The 25,146-nt window shown below is 46.1% G+C and overlaps 12 protein-coding genes across 12 annotated transcripts; 4 read left to right on the top strand and 8 right to left on the bottom strand.

The window, feature by feature from the left end:
- Positions 1-24: 24 nt before the first annotated feature.
- On the bottom strand, positions 25-1,024 carry N7481_013389 (uncharacterized protein; the record flags this gene model as incomplete). Its single annotated transcript, XM_057272608.1, has 2 exons — positions 25-605; positions 655-1,024. 2 exons carry the CDS (start codon positions 1,022-1,024, stop codon positions 25-27), a joined length of 951 nt encoding a protein of 316 aa, XP_057115240.1.
- Positions 1,025-1,066: 42 nt separating this feature from the next.
- On the bottom strand, positions 1,067-1,655 carry N7481_013388 (uncharacterized protein; the record flags this gene model as incomplete). Its single annotated transcript, XM_057272607.1, has 3 exons — positions 1,067-1,351; positions 1,474-1,606; positions 1,627-1,655. The coding sequence occupies 3 exons, from the start codon at positions 1,653-1,655 to the stop codon at positions 1,067-1,069; spliced, it is 447 nt and encodes a 148-aa protein (XP_057115239.1).
- A 16-nt stretch (positions 1,656-1,671) lies between these two features.
- On the bottom strand, positions 1,672-2,185 carry N7481_013387 (uncharacterized protein; the record flags this gene model as incomplete). The annotated part of the gene is made up of 2 exons (XM_057272606.1): positions 2,020-2,185; positions 1,672-1,962 (listed from the first exon to the last, which is right to left on the bottom strand). The coding sequence occupies exons 1-2, from the start codon at positions 2,182-2,184 to the stop codon at positions 1,672-1,674; spliced, it is 456 nt and encodes a 151-aa protein (XP_057115238.1). The 5' UTR covers position 2,185.
- Positions 2,186-4,312: 2,127 nt separating this feature from the next.
- N7481_013386 (uncharacterized protein) lies at positions 4,313-5,392 on the top strand (the record flags this gene model as incomplete). The annotated part of the gene is made up of 1 exon (XM_057272605.1): positions 4,313-5,392. The coding sequence occupies one exon, from the start codon at positions 4,313-4,315 to the stop codon at positions 5,390-5,392; it is 1,080 nt and encodes a 359-aa protein (XP_057115237.1).
- Positions 5,393-7,230: 1,838 nt separating this feature from the next.
- N7481_013385 (uncharacterized protein) lies at positions 7,231-8,145 on the bottom strand (the record flags this gene model as incomplete). Its single annotated transcript, XM_057272604.1, has 1 exon — positions 7,231-8,145. The coding sequence occupies one exon, from the start codon at positions 8,143-8,145 to the stop codon at positions 7,231-7,233; it is 915 nt and encodes a 304-aa protein (XP_057115236.1).
- Positions 8,146-8,344: 199 nt separating this feature from the next.
- On the bottom strand, positions 8,345-8,617 carry N7481_013384 (uncharacterized protein; the record flags this gene model as incomplete). The annotated part of the gene is made up of 1 exon (XM_057272603.1): positions 8,345-8,617. One exon carries the CDS (start codon positions 8,615-8,617, stop codon positions 8,345-8,347), a length of 273 nt encoding a protein of 90 aa, XP_057115235.1.
- Positions 8,618-9,197: 580 nt separating this feature from the next.
- N7481_013383 (FMN-binding negative transcriptional regulator) lies at positions 9,198-9,968 on the bottom strand (the record flags this gene model as incomplete). The annotated part of the gene is made up of 1 exon (XM_057272602.1): positions 9,198-9,968. One exon carries the CDS (start codon positions 9,966-9,968, stop codon positions 9,198-9,200), a length of 771 nt encoding a protein of 256 aa, XP_057115234.1.
- Positions 9,969-10,997: 1,029 nt separating this feature from the next.
- On the bottom strand, positions 10,998-12,557 carry N7481_013382 (fungal specific transcription factor domain-containing protein; the record flags this gene model as incomplete). The annotated part of the gene is made up of 1 exon (XM_057272601.1): positions 10,998-12,557. The coding sequence occupies one exon, from the start codon at positions 12,555-12,557 to the stop codon at positions 10,998-11,000; it is 1,560 nt and encodes a 519-aa protein (XP_057115233.1).
- Positions 12,558-13,865: 1,308 nt separating this feature from the next.
- Positions 13,866-15,065, top strand: N7481_013381 (MBL fold metallo-hydrolase; the record flags this gene model as incomplete). The annotated part of the gene is made up of 2 exons (XM_057272600.1): positions 13,866-14,589; positions 14,656-15,065. The coding sequence occupies 2 exons, from the start codon at positions 13,866-13,868 to the stop codon at positions 15,063-15,065; spliced, it is 1,134 nt and encodes a 377-aa protein (XP_057115232.1).
- A 461-nt stretch (positions 15,066-15,526) lies between these two features.
- N7481_013380 (NAD(P)/FAD-dependent oxidoreductase) lies at positions 15,527-16,826 on the bottom strand (the record flags this gene model as incomplete). Its single annotated transcript, XM_057272599.1, has 2 exons — positions 15,527-15,954; positions 16,028-16,826. 2 exons carry the CDS (start codon positions 16,824-16,826, stop codon positions 15,527-15,529), a joined length of 1,227 nt encoding a protein of 408 aa, XP_057115231.1.
- Positions 16,827-18,726: 1,900 nt separating this feature from the next.
- On the top strand, positions 18,727-19,458 carry N7481_013379 (YoaK family protein; the record flags this gene model as incomplete). The annotated part of the gene is made up of 1 exon (XM_057272598.1): positions 18,727-19,458. The coding sequence occupies one exon, from the start codon at positions 18,727-18,729 to the stop codon at positions 19,456-19,458; it is 732 nt and encodes a 243-aa protein (XP_057115230.1).
- Positions 19,459-20,857: 1,399 nt separating this feature from the next.
- Positions 20,858-21,802, top strand: N7481_013378 (PLP-dependent cysteine synthase family protein; the record flags this gene model as incomplete). Its single annotated transcript, XM_057272597.1, has 1 exon — positions 20,858-21,802. One exon carries the CDS (start codon positions 20,858-20,860, stop codon positions 21,800-21,802), a length of 945 nt encoding a protein of 314 aa, XP_057115229.1.
- Between the last annotated feature and the right edge of the window lie 3,344 nt (positions 21,803-25,146).

Below are 25,146 nucleotides of genomic sequence, written 5' to 3'. Positions count from 1 at the left end.
CACTAAATAGATGAATCGACCGGATTAACTATATATTGAAGGTTTGTATCCATCAAGCAACCTTGAGCGCGTACGAGCTCTACCTGATACTCGGTGCAGTATCTCTGGCAGAAGCGCTATTTCACTATCGTCCTCCTGATCACCTTCTATGTCCCTTGCTATACTGCATAGGCGTCTTTTTCCAAGTGCGTTTTCAGTTGGGACTTGTGAAGCTGATAGGCCTTGCGAAGTTGCTCGGAGCTCTGTAGAAGGGCTCTCATCCTCTTCATTATCACTAATCGGATAAACGCTGCTTTGTTGCTGTGCTCTCTCTTCATTAGCGGCCTGTATCTCCTGGACTGAAAGATATTCAGAGAGCATTATTCGCTCCTCTTCATGAATCTCGAACCACGATGTACACATATACATCATAAGATCCGAGATAATTAAATGCCGTAGAGAGCCGCGCCGATAATGACAGATATCTCGTGCCGAGTTAAAAAGCCGCCCTACACATGCACCACTAGCTGGAATAGAAAGAACATCTCGTGCAAGCCTTGCCATTCCGGGGAATTCATCTTGGTGATATTTCCACCAGGTCCGAGGCTGGGAATTTGGTACTTTGTCTGAAAGAGAAATCAGTAACTATTTCTATCGAGATGAAGAGACACTTACTGTTATCAAGATACCTTGTAAGCTCGTCAGAATGAACTCGCTGTAGAATCTGAGGTTGCTGCGACTCGTCTCGAACACAGGCTAAATTAAATTCATCCGTTGCTGTTCTAGTTAGGGAAGCACCTAATATCTGCTGCTCCTGGGCAAGATCCCTAGAGTACTTTTCGATCGAGGACTCAAGGCTCTGGCGATCGATTTTTCGGTAATCAACTCCGTCTTCCTCTGGGTCCCAGTCTGGAGTTGAGAAGAACTTACGGTTATCCTGTGGAGAAAGAAATGTGCCGATAACGTGGAGATCACCTTCCATGTGATAAGTGTCTTTATAGTAGACTGAGGGCTTGTTCTTTGCCGCTTCGAGGGATCTAAGCATTACCTTCTTCTCAGCGACCCTCTTCCGTTTAAGGCGACTGATCTATTTTGCCATCTGATCAAACAGCTTATTGTAGACCTTAAAGACCCGATGTATAGTGACATCCTTTGACTTAGAGAGAATGGTTGTGAACCGGTGAAAAGACTGAAGAGTGTAGATAAGATAGTCTACTTGTCGCCACTGCTCCTGACTCAAGGCAAAGTGCTTTTGATCGTAATATGAGCAGAAAGCGCGGAAGGCCTGCTGGGGTTTTTTTGCGCGTACGAGCATAAAAAACGTGGGCTTCCATCGAGTAGCAGCATCCTGGATCGGCACAAGCTTTGGCTCCTTGATTTGTAAGTTGTAGAATTACTCTCGGCGCTGAGGACTCTCATTGATATAAATTGCAAGACTTTGAACCTAAGAAACAGCTTAGCATAATAAATAATAGAAAAGCTACGTTGTCTTACCTTGTTCAGAGTGTCTACAATCTTGCGTTTCTGCTGTCTCGCACGAAGACTATCCACCCGATCATCAGACCATGTCTGTTCAGCTATATTCTTCTTTGGAGCAGGCTTCGTCTTCCCATGGAGGTTTTCGAGGCTTAAATTGATCACATGTACAATACGGGGTACCCGAATAATAGCGACATCGTTCACAGTTTGTAGTTACTCAATCGCCCCGTGCACACTTACCATAAGAGTAACGTTATTCGAGGCGTTGTCAGTGGTTACCGTAAGCACTCGATCTATAATTTCATGCTCCTGTAGCAGCTGGAAGAGCGCTTCACTCAAATTTGCGCCTGAATAAGACCTTTGTAAATGTTCAAATCCAAGTAATATCTCATGGTAATCCCAGTATTTATCAAGAAAGTATTCCGTAATCGCCATGAACGCCTGCCGGAATGGAGATGTCCAGCAATCTAGGGCAAATGATAACTTCGCACCGGAAGGGAGTTTCTGAAGGATACTTTATTGGTTCTCACGGACTAGGTCTCAAAGCTGCCAGCGCATAACTTTAGCAGAGGGAATTTCCGGCATTGATGGTGCAATCCGGGCGTAGGAGGGAAGATCACGGAGCTCGGTGTGCTCGGGAAAAAGAAAGGGAAGATGTTGATATAGTAATAAGCTGGGCAAGCTTATGCTGCCAAACTCGCTCATCGAATCTTTATAACGTCGCATTCTGCGCCAAGATGTTGAGGTTAGAGTTAGGATACCCTCACGTTCAGAGTTAGGTCTTAACTATACCACATCCTCTAATGCAAGCTTGATATTTGGTTTCTTCCCTGTAGCTGAGACAACTTTCCGGCAATTGACTCCATTATAATGCTTCTTCATTGACGATGTACCTGACTAAGCCCACGCAGGGTGATCTAGCACCTTCCGACATTGATGGCATATAAACCCTGGCTTTCCATCTTTTTTAAACGCGACTTGCTCAAAGTTTTTCCAGCACTGAGCAGCTCGTTTTGTATCCCATGATATCTATATCTTTTTCCCAAACTCGGTATGAAGCCACCACTGTACAAATTCGTTACCCATTTCCGGTGAGTATACGATGAACGATCTAATCCGATCCGGGCAAATCCGAGGAAGACAATCAGGTGCCGCTCTAGGCTCAGACCAAGGAAGGAAGGCATCTTGACTTCCAGATAGGATAGGGGAATCCAGCTAATTTAGACTTTCATCAGCAACCTATTCAAGAAAATCAAAGGGTGGACACCCATAAGCAATTAGAATGTATCGGAGAACTGGGACGTCATGAAGAGAGTTAGGAGAAGACAAGACTTCCTAGATTTCTTATGCAGTTCAGCAGAGAACTCAGGGGTAGTTAAGTCTTGGAGATAATTGCCTGCCTCTACGGACTTAAGGAGAAAGAATGATAGATCACCTTCAACACCACTTATGCTAATTTGCTAGAATTGAGGATTATGAGAGTCACCTTCAGGACCCTGGGACTTTATCAGGATATAATTGAACTTAATCGATATATTTCGCTAAAATTTAACGTAGCATAAGTATCTAGAGAGTAAATACTATATGCCTAACATAATTAGATCGGGGTTTTCAGTGGGGCTTAGGCCATAAACAGAAAAATGTCAAGCGTCTCAAGATTGCTGTGCAACTGCGTTCTACAATCAATATATATTTCCACATCTTTTATATTCCAATCTCTCTAAGTTTTTATAATACATATTAGCATGCTTTTTTCTCAAACTAAAATATTGCCAATCAGCCTCAGTCTAGCATTCCCGAGCAAGAAGAAATATTCGAAAGACATATTTCATAAAGATACACAGGGGTCTAATAAAAAAAAAATGAATTACTTTCGGACAGACGAAACAGGTATAAGAAATAGTGACTTACAAGTGTGTGTCAATAAATTTATCCATCCTAATAAGTGCTGGTGTGAACAATTTATGTATATGCGGGTCGTGAGGGTCGCTTGGCGGGTGACCCTCCAGAATTTTATGACTCAGGTGCGGTGAGGGTCATTAGCCTACAAACCTCCCTCCGGGTGGGAGGTGCGGGTCGCGGGTCGCGAGAAGGGACCCACGGTCCGGGTCATGGCGAGGTCTTGATGAGTCCGAAGTTGGCCAGGCCCCGTTCCCGACAGTGTCGATACTATCAGGAGGTTCTGTAAAAGAGCATGTTTCATTTCGTGTCAGAATTTATTTCCGACATATCTCCATTTCGCCTACTGGTCTCCAGTTGTGGAAAAGAACATCAGTCTTGCAAAGGGGTTTTATAGTACTATTGTCGCAACACTTGAAGAGTAAGTCGCTAACTAGTTTACATTATTCCGAGATTTCTCCAGCCTACGGGGCACATTTGTTTAAATGTATGTAGATCAGAATACAAGTTCGTCTGCTTGAAACACTGGGATGGGTTGAATTTAAGACATAGCCAATGGTATCAAATCATACGTGGGTAGTCGCCATCTTGCGCCTTATTTATAGATGAAAATGATCCACAATTTTCAGTATATGTCGTAATGAGCCAAATGGGCATCATGGGCATGCCCATATTAATGACAAACTTGTGGTACTGCGAAGACACAAATGGCAATTTTGCATCGCTCGAACCCATATAAGGAATACTGCCCAGCAGTCCTCAATTTTTCCTTACAGTTTTATTTTAAAAATCCACCTTGGAGATGAGCAACTCAGTCGACGTGCGCTCTATTGAGGCAATTGCCGACTTAGTAGTTTATTACCTCCGTCTCTTGAGGCATGATCTACCTCTTTCTCTACTGTCTTTTTTCTACCTGCTTTGCACAAGTTCCCTGTTTTTCGACATTCTTCATAACATGCTCCACCATTGCACCAGATCCTCCCATCCCCTTTTCCAACGCCTAGCACGCATACACCATTTCCACCACCTCTACTTCACACGACACTTGAAGTTCGACAGAAAGTATCTTCGACAAAATCAATTCCAGGCCTTGCCGCTTGAACTCGCAATTAAAACCACTGGAGCTGTGTTAGGGTATATCATTGCTACTTTAGTGACGCCCGACGGCCTCGTGTGGATAACAAGAAACCACCTTTGTTCTACTGTTGGCTTTGAAATTTTGAGGTCCTCTTTTGTCATATATATAGAGGGCCGCGACTCAAACCATCTCACTTATAAGAGCGTTCCGAAGGACCCTAACTGGATATTTGCGGGCCCAGAGTTTCACTCGCTCCATCATGTCTACCCGGATCATTATATCGGTTCGTTCATAAAAATCTTCGACTGGATATGGGGTACTGCCTACTCCTTTAAACACAAGCACTTTGTGATCACTGGAGGAAGTGGAGCATTTGGTCGAGCAATTTCAACACAGCTCGAGCGTGAAGGAGTATGTCGCATTCGCAAGTTGAAATTTGGCATCGATTGGGATCATCATCACTTCGAAGAAGCGCTCTCTGTGCTTTCTAACTGTGACGTTCTAATCCTGGCCCACGGCTCGAATGGCCAGGATGCAGTTGAATCAAATTGCGATTCGTCTATCCGACTTATCAAATTATTTAAGAAGTACAGGATTGCCAACCCCACCCACCTGACCCTTCCGGAAGTATGGTACGTGGGCAGCGAAGCTGAGCTTCATCCCTCCTGGGGAATTGCACCACTTCAACGTTACTCTCAGTCGAAACGAAAATTCCTGCCGTACGCTCGTTCCTTTTTCGATGACCCTGATATGATTTACCGCCATATCGTCCCGTCTTCATTTCAGTCATCCATGGGATCTGCTGTACTCTCTGCGGATTGGGCAGCCAAGTGTGTAATGTGGTGGATTCGACGTGGTGCCAGATTCATTCCCGTTACATATACAGGGATTGCGTACCTGAACTACTTCAACTTTATGTATCGTGTTCCTTACGCGCGAGATGTGGATCAAACGTGAGCATCTAACTATCTCAAATAGAGTTGGGTTTACAAATATTGATTGAAAAAGTGCATTGAAAAGGAACTTAGTTGTACGATGAATGGATCACAGACCCGGCATCCATTTTGAAAGGACATGGCTGGGATTTTGCTAAATTTTCGATGGGGTGCCGTCTTAGGGTTTTACATAACGTATTAGAACTTTATGTGTCTTGCTTTAATCGGTCTGGAAGTTTCACACGTTTTATTTAGCTAGCTAGTTTAGGTGCTATTAGAAATTCGAAGCAGCTCTGTCCAGTTGATCGAGCGTGGTGGCCAATATGGGTGATTTCATGCGCATTTCCACCATCTCCATATACGTATGACATTGCACGAATCAGCTATTAATACTACAGAGCCTAAAGTCTCTCAGGATGATCCTAATGATGATCTCGCTTTCATCATGGATTTACAAATAGCCCTGAAACCCGAGGTAGATTAGCCAGTGGATGAGATAACCCAACATCTCTCAAAAGGTATATATCTCTATAATAATCCCTAGGTCTTGGCTTACAATACTACAGGCCATACAAGAGGAAATCCTCGTCCCTCCTAGAAGGAGCACAAGCAGGAATATACAGTATCTGCAGCACGAGCCCGGGGTATTCTCTCTACTCTTGTAAGCGGTGTTGGTGTTGAACGGCTCTTTAATTGTACCCGTGATATCTACCACTATCGCTGAGGCAAGCTTAAACCTGAGCGAATTAAGGGGTATACCTTAGAGGGAGAGACTCCTATCCTTAACGAGTCATGAAAGCCTTCTCCATCACTGAATGGTATTGATCCTATTAGTGACGATGAGGAGGAGGGTAGACACCAAACTGAAGAGCTACTAGATGAACCAGAGAGTGATTTGGAGAGCGAAGTATATCTTGCACAGACCACAACACGAATTAGGAGGCCACATCAGGCCATTGAGCCTCAAGAAAATGATGATGGTGGCCTTCCTCTTCCTGAAAGGCCTATTCTGGATTCCCGACTCGCATCCCTATTGTCCGTTGCCCGCGCAAAGACTCTAGCAATGTGTCCAACAAGAGTTCAATATTGTGGGGTTGGTGCGTACTAAGGACGAGAGGGGAGAGTTGAACATCTTCAAAGCTTGTGAGCTGAGAGCGTTCTTGGATGGTTTACTAGTGTCGGCCAGGTTGGGGTTGTTGATTCAAGAACGAGCAAACACAGCCTGAATTGTAATAATAACCTAAAGTAGACAGTAATTGTGCTGCCCAGGATCGTCCCAGTCGACCCTTGATGGAGACATGAAAGAGAGGAACCATTGCCGTCAAGTCCTCACTCTTTTAGTCATTCGCTCAGACCGTCTGAGTCCAGACGAGACGCCTTCGCTATGTGATGATTTGCGTTTCGTGGATCCCGCTTGCAACATAAGTATCAATTTGGGCTGCTGTTTCCCGTGGAATAGCGTCGCGAATCATCAATGATGGGTCAATATGAGCCTCCCTGGTTTCCTCGGCCTGATAAACATTGCCTTTCTCTGTGCTTTGCTTAATTTTTAAAAAAATCGTTTAATAGAACAGCTGTAAACAGTCGTCGGTCAAATTTAACTGCGCCTGCAATGTTCTCACACCTTGTCGCCTCAAGACCAGAGAAATTCTGCAACACGTCGAACGGACTGTCGTTTCAGTACTTTGTCATCTAAATGAAAACCGTTAGGAGTTGATTGCTCGAAGGATTGAAGGTCTTCTGGATCCTTCTGGACTGGTGATCTAGTTTGCATACGAACAGAGGACGAACGAACAGCTTTACCTTCACCTGCTAGGCCATTCATTGCTAGGGACGCACTGTACATTAAAACTACCAACTTCAATATAAAACCCAACTAACAAGCGCCACGCCGAATGAACAAAACGCCCAAGAGTATGTACAGTGCAAGAGCTTGGGGAAATCAGAACGGTCATTTTGCAGATGAGAAAGGTCTCCAACTCCGAGGTTCCGCAATGAGAAAAGACAGGATGAAATCCTCCAAGTCCATGGACACGATCTTTCCGATTTACTAGAAAAGAAATGGGGTGTTGGTGCAAGGTCTCCTCCGGGAAGCTGGTTTCTCTTGAGGTCTGCAAACCTCCGCGTCAATTCATCCAGTTCCGGTATCCCGCCGTTATTGCTTTTCCCCTGCGAACCTGACCCTGCTGCATCTGAAGTAGTGTTCGCAGAACCGTCGCCTTCCGATCCCGGGACGTTAACGTGCGGGTTTGGATTATCAGTCCTGGGTGCCGGTGGAGCAACACTGACAGGACTCCGACCAGCCGCAGGACCTCGTGGAGGCGTCGCTTTGCTGAGTTCACTTGTCTCCGAGGCGCGCCTAGACTCGGTGATATCTGCACGCGGCTTTGTAGGGGTTGCTGGCACATTGCCCTCCTGATTATTGTCGCCATCACCTGGAGTGGTATCTTTCACGAATTCTGGACGCGCACTTCCCAAATCTTCCTGCGAATCCAGAATGTCCTCCTCCGGCCAGTCAACACCGTATGCCTTGCGATCTCGCGAAGGTAGCTCTACACCAAATCCTACCCAGATGGGCGCACGCGCAATGACTTCAGAAGTCGATCTGGTACCTTGACAGTATCTACCTTGTTTTCCTCTGCCAATGTCATGAACTACCTTGCCGTATCGCTCGCCGAGCATGGTCCGAAGCATCGTCAGCTCACGCAGTCCGTGCGGAAAGCCATACCAAGCATAGAAAACGACAACAGCCGCCTCATCCAATCCAATATCCATGTAGGTATCTTCGTCGTCGGTCAGAATCCCAGGGTCATCAGCGAGACTGCCTTCCTTCTTGTGTGACCCCCCCTATCAAGGAAAACCCAAACCGAGACCCCGAGCTTTCAGCAGCCTTTGCGCCCGACCCTACTGCTGTCCCGGCGTGCGGTTGGGTCTGCTTCTTGTACAGTTCTTTGGCGCGCAACCTTGCACGGGTTCATTTCCCTCCGAACGCTAGCTGATCGAGGACGTTGGCGCGCGCCAGTACAAGCTCACAGTACAGCTCCACCATCTCCATTACCTCCACGGCGATATCGGTTGAGATGACATTTTCGACTCGGATACGCGCGGATGATTCGCGGGCTTCGCTGAGGAGCTGGGAGAGCTCGCGACGTTGAACGACCGAAGATGCGGTGTCTTTCTTCTGGAGAAGGCGGAGGCGGGGGATGAGAAGGCGCAGGCTGGGTACCAAGCGAGTCTTTGGATCCATTGAGTTAGCTTTCCAGTAACAGTCAAGTTCGTTGTGTGCTGATTAGAGGGCATCGCGCAGTACGATTGGGGGGGGGGGGGGGCTCATAATCGCAGTGCGAGGTAAGCTCTAGGCAGCGAGTTTGCGATGACAGACATATACAGGGACATGAAAGACGACAAGACACTGTATTCGGAATCAACTCACTGTTTGCGCCGCGGGAGGCATTTTGGGGGTGTTGACGGCGTGGTTGACAAAGGAATGTCGAGGGGACCTCAGGGCGACGGGGGATGCGGTAATCGGCCGATGGGTCCAAACAGTCCAGACTCCACCGGGGATGAGCGAGGAGACCGAAAAAGATATAGGCAGCGATCATTTCTAGGACTTCGCGTACAGATAATAGGCAGTGATCTTTTAATAGAATTGAATATGGTGAAGCAGTATACGACCTAAGAGAAATTCCCCGCGCACGTGCCAGCATACTTCGATATAGCTGCTGCTTTTTAAAGCTCAAACTGCATGTCAACCCTGTAATACTTCGTGTGAATGAGGACTGATTTGTCGTCTCGGAATTATATCATTATCTTAGCCTATGACAAGATCATTTCAGATCCAATGGAGCAGCTTTCATCTCCCCACGCTCTCTCACCAGCCCAGCCAGGTTCGTCCCAACATCCGATCCCATGTTATTGAAGCCCTCAATAATGCCTTGCCGATCACCTTGTCCCATCTCCTGGCTCATCTTATACTTGCCCCCAATACTTTCAATCGACACCTCAATGCCGATAATATTCTTCTTCATAATGTCGATATACCGCTCCGGCGCATCAGACACACTCCAAGGCCCAGGTTTTCCTTCCTGGCCCGTATGGCCCATAACAGAGGTCTCGCACATCTGAGACAGATCGTGGATCTGCTGTTGGAGATACTGTGACGTCTCGGAAGCAGCCGAGTCGTAATAGATCGTAGCATTGCCGTAGACCTGGACCGCGGCGTAATTCCAGGTCGGCACGACCTTCCCATTGGCGGGCTTTGTCTCAGTGTAGAATTTAGGCGTTACATAGTGATGATGCTGTGCTGTGAAGAGAATCATCACATCTTGCTGGAGCTTTCCTGTAGACGAATTGGCACAGGATTCCATAATGGCTTTGGAGTGAGGGTTTTGTCGGGCCATGTGACCCCGTAGTAGCCCTTTTACGGGGGCCTCGGGATCATCATTGTAGATATCCAGTACCCAAGGTATATGGCTGGACTGGAGGAAAGGGTAGTCGGGCGAAGAAATGGCAGTGGTGATCACACCCAAGGGGTTCTCCTTGATGAACTCAAAAAGTGCCTTAATTGAGTTCTCTGCGTGTACTGCCCGGAGATACATGGCTGTCTGCGTGAAGATGGACAAGGTTTCTGGTATTTATGAGTATGTGAGTCAATGGCCAGGTCAGGTTCTTATAGACTGTAATTCCATTTGCCGTCATATACTCCTCAGTAATCAGACCAATCACGGGGGTTTATATTAATTGTTTGTAATGCGGACTTGCTGTTGGCTCTCGCCACCGAAGCGAACGACTATCCGGCGAGCCCTACTTAAAGTGGGGGTCAGTAGGTATCCTATTGGCTGGGTCGGGTGTATAACTTTCTTCGGAATCTGGTGTATCCCACCCTTTTTCAGGACCTAGAATCGGTCATTATAGAGAAATGTAGTATTGTATGGAAAATGGTATCAGTCTGCTCAATTTAGAATACCGTAGGAAACTTATTTAACAACAGATACGATGATAAACGGAGTGGTTTTATTGGGGTTGCCTTACGTGATATCTACACCGACATTACTGAGGGGTTTTCCCCCTCCTACAACTCCCCTGCGAGGTGGTTGCCTGTCTCTGTAGCTATCTTGTCATCTCTCACCCAGTTAAGTCTCAGTTTCCTTCCTATCTGTTCTCTACGGCAATAGTACCGATAGGCCTTGACTAATTACTGTACCTCTGCACCTCAATTGAAACCCGAAACACACGAACCCGTCTCTCCCACCAAACTCAGACTCGTAATCGAAGATCTCCATCGCCGTTTCCACAATAAACCGCTACCATACAAACTCGAAACAAGACAGGGAAATAACAAGCTCACAGAAACCGTGACAAACTGGCATCTACAACAGAGTCGTTGTCCAGACCTTTGAGCTCGGCATTGCCAGCGTTCTTACAGTTCCTAGCAGAAATGCAGCCAAACCCGGATATTTGCTGTCCGTCACATTCGCCTTTGTATGAATAAGGGGGAAGGTATGCATTCTTTCAACCCAAACAAAAATTAATTCTTCAAATACGACTTTATCTTAAGAAGACATGTTCTCTTGCGACCGAGTCGGCGGCCAACATTACAGGCGCTCACTTCATATAACATTTCACCCTTAGGTATATTGGTGATCCAGAGAGTCCGAAAAGCTCTGAGGATCGGGCATATGAAACAAAGGGAACGAATCACCACAAATCGGATCAAGATATTCCGACAAGAGCCTTGAAGATAAGTGGCCATGAATGGCATCGTCACCCACGGGAAGAGATCGGGCAGTCTCGATTGCAGCCGTATTGGGTCTTTGGTTCCTTTGCGGCTTAGGTCTGCTCTCAAACGGCGAATACTCCGAGGTAATTGTTGTCCGCTGAGCGACAGAGTTCCTAAGATGGGAGAATGCCTCTTGCGCTAAAGGCCAATTGGACCTGAGAAGCTTGAGACATCCAAGAACAAGAACTATCCGGTTTTGATGATGATCACAACAATCTGGCCCATGGCTATGGATGGCAGTAAGCTGAACAAGGCCGCATAGCAGAGAGCCAAAGACAACGATGGGACTGTAGCTTTGTGCGCTAGAGCGCACAGATAAGAGATTAGACAGCTTCTTAGAGGCTTCAATGGTTTTCACGTCGTGTACATGGCGTGTCAGAGAGGGCGAAAGCCGGAACAGGGTGACAGGGCAGATTGAGAACATTGAATCGGGAAATCTTGGTCGAAGATTGCCACGGGGCAAATGTAGAAGCATAGCGGCATAGTGTATCGTGAAATAGGCTTGGAACAGCATCTCATCGATGTTTCCATACATGTCGATGATATCAGTCTTTTGTTGCGGAAGGTGATGTAACCAACTGACAAGGGTGTTTGCGACAGCTTGCAAGTGATCGTGATGTGTCTCGGGCAGGCTGTTGAGAACCAAGACACGGGCTAGGATTCGAACAGCTTCAATGCGATAAGAAAATGATGAGTAATAGGTAACCCCCTCGTCCTCTGTGAATATCCTTGTCCTAAAAGAGGCGAGAGAATGAGGCTGTGGAATAGATTGAAAAGATGCATAAGTTGACTCCTCACATGGTAAACAGACATCAGAGAAAACATCGCTGCATCGTAAATTGCTCCTTTTGTTCAATGTGGCCATGTAAGCTTCCCAAATGAAGAGCTCCCACCATGTCCGTCGCAGGCTTTCTGCCTCGTGCTCTCTACCGCCAGAAAATGTGGTGGCGAAGTCTTCTCGGTGCATTCCAAGCTCAAGAGCGATATCGATTGCTTGGGTCAAAGAATCATCTGCCTTGGATGTCTCGTTGCGAGCACGCATGATAATTGAATATAGAAGATGAGCCTGAACCATGTGATATGTTCTTTCTGTCGTCTGATTTAGGAGTAGCCAGGTAGATTCGTTCAATACATCGTTGTCAAGTACCACCGAGTAGTGACTCCCTATGAATTTGACAACCTGATGCAGGCAATTCTGATATTTCCACCTTTCGTAAAGTGCAGCAGGGACGAGGATTGGATGAGCTGAGTGAAAATTCTCATAGTATAGACGAATGAGTCGACCCTCAGGGACAATTGATTCGGGCGAGTCCCCACAAGCTAGAAAACCATTTGAATGATCCATATCCGAGAACTGGTGGTTGATGTCTTCACTTATTGCCATATCCTCGTTTATTAGTCCAGGCATGACTTGACTCTGAGGGCTTGTGTTTACGTATGTATCGGGTGCCGCACGCGCATTGTTATCCAGCCTTCGCCGCCCGCCTCTGCGTGAGGGAAGAAAGATACAAGTAGATTGAGAAATTGCACATCTGGAACAAGTGGGCTTCTTGGCGTCGCACCGGACGTGGTGTTTTCGGCATTCTGTGCAGGCAAGCGATGAAGGACGTGTTTTCGGATTCGCAGATGGTGAAGTGGGCATGGTCCTTGCGAGGAAGGCCTTGAATAAAGGGAAAATCCTATGCGACTGCCAAACTTTGAAGAATTGATCTCTTGAACTCGAAGTCGTAGTTAGTCATCTGGGCGCTTGAAAATATGCGAGGAAACCCTCGCTCGTCAGTAGGTTTCTTTGCCACTTTCAAAAAGGGAGAAAATCACATGACGCCACCGTTGTCGAGTGACCCAATAAAGTCAAAGCTGTTCGGGCCTCGGGGATTGGTCGGGGGTAGTCACCGAGGCGCCGAGGGCTGCCGTAAACGTCAACTTGAAGAAAATATTTCGACATGTTTGGTAAGTGCATTTTGTGTAAACGCCCCAGGGGGAAATAGTTTAATTTCGAGAGGAGAAGGTCCAGCGATAAGAATTTTGTATGGGTATCTTACCCTGGGTTGTAAGGGATCTGTAGAGCCCTATGTTGCCAATTTGCAACAAAAAAAAACGGCCCACAACAATTCCATAATGCCATCTTCCTTACGCTATCTCAAAGAGTACAGTTGAGAAGTTAGGACTGATTTTTGGATCACATGAAGTTCTGATTCAGTACATCTGAGAAGAGCAAATATGTGAAGAATTAGGGAAGTGTAATGGTTCCATTCGAAGAGCCCTTTTCTCGGAGTTGGCAGCACAAATCTTGTGATATTTGATTCCGCTGAAAATACCAGCAAATTCAAACTTCCCATCAACTACCGCATCTATATGTTGAGAACTTAAAAGGGTATATGTGCTCGAGAAAATGGACTTCAATCTCCTAAAGCCCGAATTCGCTATAGGGCAATATGGCAGATGGTACGGCCATCTGAGGTGGACAAGATGAATCGCCGTTTCAGATAAATGATGGAATGACTCATAAATATTCGGATTCTTCCAATGGCGATTCAAGTTCCTAGTAATATTTCCGACATTCCCCGATCAGTTTATTCCCCGAAGAATTCGATCACCGATCAGGTCCTAGGTCTAATTTACTCGTATCGCTACCTAATTATGTACATGTATAACGTCGTTTTTGGCGTCTTCGCATGCTTGTTTCTCTTTTAAGGCAAATTGCAGCTCTAAAGCCATGAAGCTCTCGCCACCAATTCCACTTCTGCGCAAGACGTGTACTTCAGCTCCTCGCATGTCTTTTTGGGTTAACACTTTGTCCGATTTTCAGACGAGAAGCAAGGCTACATTACTCAACTATGGACCAAGAAAAAATCCTTCTATACTCTCATCGCCAGAATTATCACTCCCTCATCGTGCGAAATACAATCTTGATGTGTTTTGCAAGAGCTCCTTTTCCACCGGAAGTATTCCTACTACGCCGACAAAGCCTAAGATACACAGTCTCTTTGAAGAGACAACGGGAACATGGCAATATCTGATTGCAGACCCTTCCACTTTGTCTGCTGTCATCATTGACCCAGTGTTGAACTTCGATTCGGTCACCCGGGCTATTACATTTGAATCTGCCAACTCTCTGCTATCATTAGTCAAGCATCATCGGTATGAGGTCGTCAAAATCCTTGAAACTCACATACATGCGGATCATATCACTGCAGCATCATACCTCCAGAATTCGCTTGCTGTAGAGCAAACACATCGGCCGCAGGTCTGTATTGGGAAACGCATTGAGCAAGTCCAAGACATGTTCGGTCACAGATATGGCCTCTCACCACATGAATATCAAGGTGTTTTTGATCATCTCTTCGATGATGACGAACTATTTTATATCGGTGATGTCGAGGCCCAGGCAGTCCATCTACCCGGCCATACTCCTGATCATTTAGGTTATAAAATTGGCGGTAAGACTTGATACCCCACTCCATTAAAATGTTCCGTGTCTCACATCAATTCTCGCGTCCCCTTAGACAATATCTTTTGTGGTGATTCCGTCTTCCACGCCGATATTGGGTCTGCGCGTTGTGACTTCCCCGGTGGAAGTGCAGTGAGTCTATACAAGTCAGGGCGAAAGCTACTTTCATTCCCAGACCACGTCAAGATTTGGTCGGGCCATGATTACCCACTACAGGGACGAATTGAGCCAGTGCCATGGCTGAGCGTTCAAGAACAAAGATGGCGAAACAAACACTTGATGGATGGGACTACTGAGGCAGAGTTTGTGGCCTTGCGACAGGACCGTGACTCAAAACTGGCGGCGCCCAAGTTACTTGATCAGTCCCTGCAAATCAACATCCGGGCGGGCAGACTACCGGAACAATCACAAACAGGCCAACGAATGCTTTATCTGCCCCTCAAGTTAGATTCACCAGCGTGGTAAATTTGGGAGATGGATTCTTTTGGGCGAGAGAATGACTATATACAAATTTTCTAGACAGGCAACGTTCATGGCAGTATAGATAAAATATTTAACCGTAAGAGTATTAGTTGATTGCGCAAAGTTAGTAGCATCCGGAAGACTACTTCGATGGCCCAAGACACGGTAGAAATTTTGTACAAAACTTAGATGGCCCATTCGTTGGCTCCGTTTACTGGAAGATGTGTAAGTTGACTTTATGATGTGAAACCTCTCTAAGTCAGCCAATTAAATACACTTGGCAGTAGTTGGTTATCAAGATTGTCACAGCGCTGTTCGCACACATAAATTTACTGTAAGTGTTAATGATGAGGTGCATGGCTTGTTTACCGAATTCATAATGTAGGGCCTTCATTTGAACAGTGCAATTTCTTTGAAATTCTATCTCAATACATCATACGAACAACGATACTTCAAACTTATCGCTACTTGCGAATCCAACCTCTAGGTCCACCCCAGGTGCCTTTGACCATGGCTTTGTAGTAAACCCACGAGAAGAAATCCTTTTTCAAATGATAGAAAGCACGTCGAGGTGAGGCTTGGTCAATTCCAAGCATGGCAAATGTCTCCTTTGGCACTCCGCCGTACTTGAACTCAGCAAGAAGGACCTTGCCGTACTCGGTTATCAGCGGGCAAGATGTGTATCCATCGTAGGTTGCTTGAGCCAATTTACCCTCCAATGCGAGAAGCAGATTTTCCACGAGAACTGGTGCTTGGGAGGTAATTGCGGCCGTAGTCTTTGAAGTCGGTAAATTGGATGCATCTCCAATAGACCAGACGTTGTGGTACTTGGTGTGGCGAGTAGTGCACTCGTCAACATCCACAAACCCTGCATCGCTCGCCAGAGAACTCTCTTTGACAAACGAGTGAGGACTCATTTTTGGCACAGCGTGTAGGAAATCAAAGTTTCTTTTTTCCCTCCTTACCACCAGGACCAGAAAACACTGCCGTGTTACCACTGATGGCAACCAGGTCATGCTGGAATAACCCTTCGACGCCTCGTTGTTGGCGAAGCTCTTCCAACTTGGCGCTATATTTAGGTACTCCAAACATTGATGGTAAACCTGTTGCAAAGCTTATGTTGATTGGAGATCCTGATGGATTCGAGGGGTTGTAAAGGCCTGCTCGCTTCCAGTAATCCAAGGCTAGCCACATTGCTTTCTGCGGTGCTCCCGCACACTTTATAATGCCCGTTGGTTGAGTGAAAATTGCGTTGCCTCTTTGAAGCTTTTGGACCGCTTTGAAGACTTTGTCGCAGGTATCATAGCTGTAGATAGTCGATACAAAGGAATCTGGGTTGGAAAGAGCCTCAGGCAGTCCCTGAATGCTGTCATAGTTGATCTTGATACCTGGAACGACGACAAGCTGCTCGTAGTTAATTTTAACACCGTCGCCCAAGGTGATTGAGTTGTCTTCCGGGAAAAATGTGCGGACTGGTTCGTTGTAAAATTTGATTTTTTGGTCGAGCAGTCCAACTAATGATTTGCGGAGATCGTCCTTGTGTTTCAAACCACCGCCAACGAGAGTCCACCCAGGCTGGTAGTCATGGTTTGTTGACGGATCAATGACTGCGATATCGTCCTTGGTAAAATTCCCGGACCGAAGAAGTTGGTGACTGATTGATAGGCCAGCCGCACCACCTCCAACAATAGCAACTCGGTGTTGCCGATTGATAAAGCTCACAGGCGAAGCTGTGCCATAATTTCGAAGCGCCCGGTACGCCATTGTTTCAATATTTGAGTGGTTTGTATCACAAATTGCTGATCTCAATAGTGTGTAGGACATATGTGGAGAAATATCAGAGAAGGCGATAGTAGAAATGTAGTACAAGCGAATCTCAATTGCCTTTAGATGGAGATTATTATGAGAAATATAAAGCCGAACTCATTGCCAATCCCCGAGAAGTGACTGAGTGACAATTCCGGTTGAGAGTTTTAGAATAGCGATCAGGTGGAAGATCTCCTACAGATAGCCTTGCCTTGTACAAAACTACCTTTTTCGCTTCCTTTTGCTTCAGATGAAAGAGCCTATATGAGAGTTCCGGTATAGTGTGACCTTTGGAAATATAAAGATGACTTTCTTAGTCTTCATCAGGTCGGTACGTTGAGCTGAATACTTTCGGTGTTCGAAAAACATGGAACGGTGTTCGAAATGCATGGAACGGCGTTCGAAATACATGGAACGGCGTTCGAAATACATGGAACGGCGTTCGGGGACAAAGAATCCCGGAGACCCGCACCGAACCCCGATTAAGCCGACGCGAACATCAGAGCTTCACGCGTCAAACCAGAGTGGATCTCCAGAGCTTATTTTTAACTGACCAATTCCATAGAATATGGATCCAGCCTCGTCGGCTTTCTTCAGATAAACCTTCCCCGCGGAGTCTTCGAGAATTGACCACAAAAAGCTTCCAGTTCATTAATTTCAATCTTCAAAATTGTCCCCATAAATCTACATGCCTGTCAAAACGAACCGTCACCTATTTCGCCGTTTATTGTCTCAACCGGTAGCAAACAACGGATCGGAACTACGCGATCACCAGGCTAACGAACGAACATTTCTGTCTTGGAGCCGTTTTGGGCTAGCCTTTGCGGCTATGTCTCTTGCTCTCGCTCGACTTGATATCATTGACAACATCTTCAACCGAAAACACTGCGATAAGACAGCGGCAGCTTCCAAAGCATCATCGGGAACCAACTCTGAAGGAACTTCATCAAACAGACAGACAGAGAACACACTAGTTTTTCTCGAGTATGCGAATGATCACGTCGCTAGCCGCGTGTGTCAGGTCATCAGTATTTGGTCGTTTGGGTATTCACTAGCCCGGTATACTTCCACTCGGAGAAATCTGTTATTGGGACGTTATGTCCCTTCAATCTGGGGGCCTATCTTTGTCACACTTGGTTCGCTTGGAATGTCTGGCATGACACTCAAGTTGGGGTAAAATATTCTCATGTCGTTTTTTATAAAATGTGTAAAAGAAATAGATTCGGTACCTATCATTGTTAAGGGGATACAAAGTCTGATGTTATTCGCGAGTCTTTTTTCCCTTTGCCTTCCCAGCGAGCCATAGATAGATAATTGCATCTCGAATCTAACAATTACTCACTCTGCGATTGCATAGGTATTTCCTGACGACAAAGGACTTGAGTGATTCACTCGATATTCAATTGTTCGAAAATAGTCTGATAGCTGCAAACTATGTATGGTTTGGACCAAAACCTGTCGCCTCAGTCCAAAAACTGTTTTGGATTGCGCTCTAAATTTCAATTCCCGGGCAGGTTCGCCGATCCAAAATTTTCTTGCATCTGATACCAATCACACAAATCCCGTAATCGTAGTTAATGACATCACTATACTGAAGCGAAAGGCTTGCCCCACGCATTCGCATATTATACACCATCAATTTATCTCCATTGAGATGACCATACTGGCAAGAATTATAATCTCATTTTATGCTGAGACAGTACCCAGGCTTTAAATTTTCTCCTACTTCTAATTCAATGTCCTTAACCCCAAAAACAAAAATGAGAGATTCAGGTACGAGGCCATTCGACTATATGCAGCACCCCAGATTATTAATTGCTTCGCAGGATACGATAATTCCACTCTCCGCACTGCGTACATGACAGCGGAGGTTAAGCAAAGGTCAAAATTGTGGCTTTACTTGATGGAAAATATCAAAGAGGATATTTTGCTAGAGTGCGAGCTAGTGCTTTTATCATTTGCTACTGGCATTCAAGATGCTGCTTCTTGGATGGATTATGGATGTTTCGCATCTAATCAGACTGGGAACATGCTTTTTCTCGCCATCGGTGCCGCACAGCCGAAGGCCATTGAATATAGTATGTCTCACGTGGGCATGAGTCTTTGGGCATTTGTTGTAGGTGGATTGGTCATGGGACAAATTGGAAATTTCTTCGGCGCCCGAAAGCGACTCTGGTTGATTACGAGCAGTGCTCTTCAGACAGCCCTGGTCTACGCTGCGGCTGCAATCCAGCACGCTTCCAGTACCCACCAAAATGGCCCAGCAGCTTTGAGTGTCATTTTTCTGCTGGCATTTTCCTCGGGGGCACAAGTCGCCCTCGGTCGGTCTCTAAAAGTGACGGATATTACTACTGCGATGGCTACTGCGGCGTTTGTAGACATTGCAATAGATCCACGCTTGCTGGGCCTCAGGAATCGCCAAAGGAATCGACGAGTCATGTTTCTGCTGATGTTAATGGCCGGCTGCATTGCTGGAACATTCGTGCAGACTGCGGTGGGCTCTTCGTTTACCATTCTTCTTTGTGCCATTGGAAAGACAATTGTGACCTTTACCTTCCTGTTGAACAGACCAATCAAAGAAGGTGGTTGATGAATATATTGGGATACTGTTTGAGTTATGTACATATTTCCTTCCTAAGGCATGGACTTGGACATGAAAATTTCCATGCATGAAGCTTTGACAAAGAGACAGTTGTATAATGTATTCCGTTATGTAAAACTTCAAGACAATCTAGAATGTTGTCAAGTTCCAGGTGAGGTTTATTGGTAGTCCCTGGCTTCCATTGGCTTGCCTTCTCCTCTTTCCCTCTTTTATATCTCCTTACACCGAGTCAGGCACCTTCAAAGTAGGGTCGAAAAGAGTGCGTTCAATAGAGCCAAACTGAAACAAAAACCCCGTTATAAATGCAATACGCAAAAGGCGGCCACCCCGCCTCGTATGTCTCTTATGGCAGCTTCAGCCACAATTTGAATATCCCATCGAATATCATTTAGGCAGCCAAAAACCGAATCTTAGGCATTTGAAGCCCGCCATTCGAAGGGAATGAAAAAGAACATTGCCAACGAGGCAGAAAGGTATTACCAGATTTCTTGTTTCCATCATTCCAAATGAAATGAAAGTAGTTCCCGAATATTCTTTTTGTAAGCAGTATTGTGTCTATTGCAAGGCCTGATAAAATTTTTGCAACAACTGCATCTGGTGTGTCGGGGACCGAGCCGGGCACTGTCCGGGGACCAAGTGGGTCCATATAAATCTCAATTTAGATGCGCAGCTCATGTGGGCGTTGACTTTCCGGGGCTACCTGGGAAATCGTATGTAAAAAAGGGTTCGGAAATTGGGAGAAGATTCCAAGCTTGAGAGGTTGTTTACGGCCGTTATCAGAATATGAAGTTTTGTAACGTTACGTATGTGTTAGTTAAAGGTTTCGGGAACTATTGAAAATTTTTGTTATGGTCACAAATAGCCAGGGCTGGGTAAGAAATAGTTCATTCTGCACGTCGGTGGCAATTAGTTGAAGTCGAATCAGGCATACGCCATATAAGAACATGTTCACGAAACATAAGCAGGGTAATTGGACTTGCAGTAGATTTCGTAAACGGTTTCCTAAAAAGTTTATCTCTAACTTTTGGTGACATATTTTCTTGGAAGATCCCTTGCTATTTCCTAAGGGTCCTTATAGCGCAATTACTTTCGAGGATGGCAGAATAAGTGTAGAAAACGTCAGGAAACATGGATGGTCATGAACCGTTCTACGTCCTGGGCCCACAGTAGCAATTTGCTGTCCTGTCCCTTCGTCGCGAACTCAAAATCCCCACAATATGCTCCCCCAGAACCGGTCTTTGAATTTCCACTCACTTTCCCCGAAGTCGATGCCCGGGTGATTTCACGTTGAGCTATTTAATAGGTCGCTGTTCCCCCAGATTACCCCTCAGTTATTGTCACTGATTCCGCTCGTACGACTTGGGAGTGAGTTCCTGACCAGCACGCCATGCCTGTTCGTCCTCCAGTTTCCACCCCCTTGATGTTGATCGGGAACACCCCAGTGGTACGCCTTCATAATGTCGTGCCCGACCATTGCGCCCAAATTTTCCTGAAAATTGAATCTGTCAACCCAACTGGTTCATACAAAGATCGCATGGCAAAGTCAATGATCGAAGAGGCTGAATCTCGGGGAGATCTGAGACCAGGCATGACGGTCGTGGAGGCCACAGGGGGAAGCACAGGCTCCTCACTGGCTTTTCTATGCGCGGTAAAAGGCTATCAATTCCACGTCGTCTCATCCAATGCTTTTGCGACTGAGAAGCTGCGAGCTATGAGCGCCTTTGGTGCGTTAGTCGACCTGATTCACAGTCCGACTGGGACTATTAACCCGACTCTCATCCCTTCTATGATACAACGCGCAGAACAGGTTGCCAAAGCCGATAATCATTACTTCACCAACCAGTTCATCAACAAAGATTCTCTGATTGGATACGAGACTATTGGCCACGAGCTAGTCGAGCAATTTCCCCAGAGAATTGATGCATTTTGTGGCGCTGTTGGCACTGCCGGTATGGTTATGGGTGTGGCAAGGGTTCTGAAATCGAAGTGGAAAGGGACCCATATCGTTGTTGTTGAACCAGCATCTTCACCTACAATCACTGAGAATCGCCCTGGTCCTCACAGCGTGGAAGGTATTGGTATCGGTTACATTCCACCACACCTTGATCGTCAGCTGTACGACGAAGCACTTGCAATCTCCGAGGAAGAAGGTCGGAGCATGTGCCGGCGCCTCGCTAAGGAAGAAGGATTTCTGGCTGGAACATCAACTGGCCTCAACGTCGTGGCCGCGATCAAACTGGCCAAACAGCTCGGCCCTGGTAAAATAGTCGTCACTGTAGCAGCAGACACGGGGCTGAAATACTTGAATGGAAGCTTGTTTGCAAATAAATAATGGAAGAATGGGTATACTACCACGAGTTATTTTCCTTCTCATGTAACTCAATCAAGATTAGAACATCTAAAATGCTATATTTTCTTCTGTTTGTCGAGGATCAAGGCTTTGATCGATATCCAAGCGACGTCAGATTATTAATTCACAATCGGCATCCCTTTGACTGCCAAATGCCGAGTGTCGTAGTTTATGCTTTCTCCGAAGTATAGGCGGCGACGGCTTTCTGCTGGGCTTGATTGGATAGTATATAGCAGAACGCGGCGGGAAATGTAAAAGATTTTTTGAAAATAGTAACATATCGGGGACTGCCAAGTCCAAGTCTGATCGTGCGCTCCGACGTGCTAGGCCGAACCTTGCCGTTTGAGCTCACCAATTTTGCGCTAATAACCGTATCGTAACGCTTTACCTCATCGTATCAAATCCGTGGCCCACAGGTAACGAGGTTTTAGGAACCCGCCTTGCCTTTTCAGGCTAGCTTTCCGAGATGACAAAACGCTAAATGAACTATAAATTGTAGTGGGGATCGTTCTCAAATTGGTTCAAAACGGGACATTGTCGGAGATGCCCAAACTAGCGGAAGGGGTGGATATGATGTTTTACATTTCAGAAAGATTTCCATGGCTCCTTCCTCTTTATGGGACTGTGCAGAAAGAGCAATTTTATTGGTGATCTCACGCAGTCAAGAGGAGCAAGAAGAATATAGTTTGGCCATAACGAGTCGCCAGTCGCTGCGATCGTAGACCGTAGCGTCAGAGAGGGCCCGTCCGCGCTCCCGTGTAGGGAGGCAATGTCCGGGTGTTATAGTGGATTCTATCTACAGGGGGAAGGTGGGAGGGCCCAAATCGAGACTTGACTGCATGAGAGATGACGAGCTAGCCCCAGAAGGAAAGCAACTGACGTGAGGCAGTTGTAGGACGAGAGAGGAAGCCGTCAATGATGTCGGTAGTCGGAATTGTGGATATATGTAATTAGATAACGTAATGCTGGACACCTGCCCATATTAAATTTTTTAAATCGGTACATCTCAACCAACACCCATTAATTTGGCTAAATATAGCGAATTTTATATGTATTGATCCTGTCACAGGGCCAATTTCCCTCACCTAATACACCTCAACGGAGCGCCACTAGTCAGCCGGAACGGCCGACTAGTTAGAGGGCTGGGTGGGTGTTCAGATCAGCTGAAATTGCACCAATCCGGATTTATCATCATGTATATTAGTCAGCACACCTCATTTTTCGTGCGCAAAGAGGAGGGAGAATGAACAGACTGCGACGCCAGAGAGAACTCGCCATTGGTTGATGACAATACGTCTGGTAACGTGATCAGAGATCGGTCATCACTTGGGGGCGACGCTAGGAGTTGTGAGGAACCCCAATAAAACTACCCCCTTTAAAACTGTGTAGAAATATAATGATCCTGGCTAAGGACTTAGACGCGTGGAGAGGCGTTGGGTTGCGTGAATAGGCTCGTTCACTGTCGTTCTGATATCCATATTTTAGGATCTAAGTGGCCATCGGAGGCTGCACTGCTTGAAATTTGTTCACGCAAAGGGACTGATCTCCATAGCCTAGGATTAGGTGCTAGGGGCGGCACTCAACGTGAGTGGCGTCCCACAGACTCGGGCCCACGGGCTCCGGGATCGCAAGTACGCGGTGTAGTGTCATGATTATATAAGCTCGATTAATTTTCCGATGATGGGGACCTCGGGAATATCTCAAGGCCCAGATTGACTAAAGAAAATCGCTGAGGCATCAGAGAACTTCAAGCTTCCTGGGCTCAATATTGCACAAGTTATAGTATCCCCATGGTTCGATCCGTGAGTCGAAGTAGGGGATGTAACCAATGCTTGAAACGCAAGATCAAGGTTCAAACTCTCGTCCTACCAATTCAAGGCATTAAAAACTAAATGAATATAGTGTGACGAGATCTCCCCAGCCTGTACTCAATGCAAACGAATCATGAAGCCCTGTCCTGGGGTCTATGATGGTTTATTCATAGTCAACACATCCCATAAAGGATGGCATACCAAGCAAACACCACAATTTGGGACCCCGTCCCACGAAATTACTTCAATACCAGCTGCTCCATCTCGACGACCTCTATTTGAGCACGTTCTTGTTTCGAATTTCATCGAATCTTTCTCCCTATCTACTTCTGGGACAGTGAGTCAGGATTCATGGACTAGGCACCTTTTCTCTCGGATATCCTCGTCGACAAGTCTAGGACTGTCTATCAGAGCCACAACACTCGCTTTTCATTCACAGGAAACAAATAAAACCGCCCTGCGTAGGAAGGCTGGTCAGTACTATGCCTATGCACTCCGAGGCCAGCAAGCCTGCATCTCCCAACATTTGCAACGGCTCAGGAATAAGAACGAAATTCCCACTGAGGAGACTATATTTCTTTCCTTCATGCTGATGTACTACGAGATTATTCAACCGACTTCGATAGGAAGCTGGGTGACGCATTTACGAGGTCTCATTGAGCTTTTCCTTTTACGAGGGCCGGACAATTGCCAAGTTGGTGCTATACATCTTATCTTTCGCTCTACAAGGCTCTTGGAGGTAAGAACTCTACAAATTCAGGATCTCGTAGAGACGATTTATATGTTACGAACAATACATTAATAACGTATACTATGTTCAGGCCCACTTGTCAATTCGGAATCAAGCTGTGTCGTGCTTTGCTGCTCCCATTTGGCGTCATGTACCATTTCTTCGATCCAAAAAGACAGACTCAGATAATCTGGTCGATTCGATTCACGCTGTTTCTTCATTTCTATGGGCCGCAATCACCGCAAAACAGCAGGATTCAAACGCTTTGCCACAGGACACCAATGAGACAAATCTACAGGCGCAGATTGGTCATACCGAGCAAAGCGAACATTCATATATTCAGAACCAGGCTGGCATTCCTCTCCCTGAAGTGGCGGCCCAGGAGCATTTGTTTCCATTTGATTTGGAACGCATTGAAAGTGCAAATCCTGAAATGTGGCTCAGTGGTGGTGACTTCTGCTCCACCATATCACCGTCAATGTACAGTGCTATCTGGATTATTATCCATCGCCTGAGACTTCTGAGAGAACCGAACAGCTTGAACGCATCGGCTTCTATGAGAATGTGCTCCTTGCTCTTGGGCTTTGCTCACGAGCTTTTCCGTCGAAATTTACACTGCGAAATCAACCCTGGTTCCTGTTTGCAGATTGTGTTTCCATTGGAAGTGGTAAGCTGGTATAGTCCTTGTGTGAACCAACAAGCTAAAGCTAAGAGCTACCTCCACCGAATAGGCTGGGTACAATTACCCGGTTTGTTGAAATAAGTAGTCTTTGTTGAAAGCTGTT

The sequence above is a fragment of the Penicillium waksmanii genome (genome assembly GCF_028829765.1).
Source record: "Penicillium waksmanii strain IBT 27052 chromosome Unknown utg000011l:1.0-400869.0:1.0-401085.0, whole genome shotgun sequence".
Classification (NCBI taxonomy): domain Eukaryota; kingdom Fungi; phylum Ascomycota; class Eurotiomycetes; order Eurotiales; family Aspergillaceae; genus Penicillium; species Penicillium waksmanii.
The sequence above is the reverse complement of the archived record's forward strand: the minus strand, read 5'-3'. Positions and strand labels throughout refer to the sequence as shown.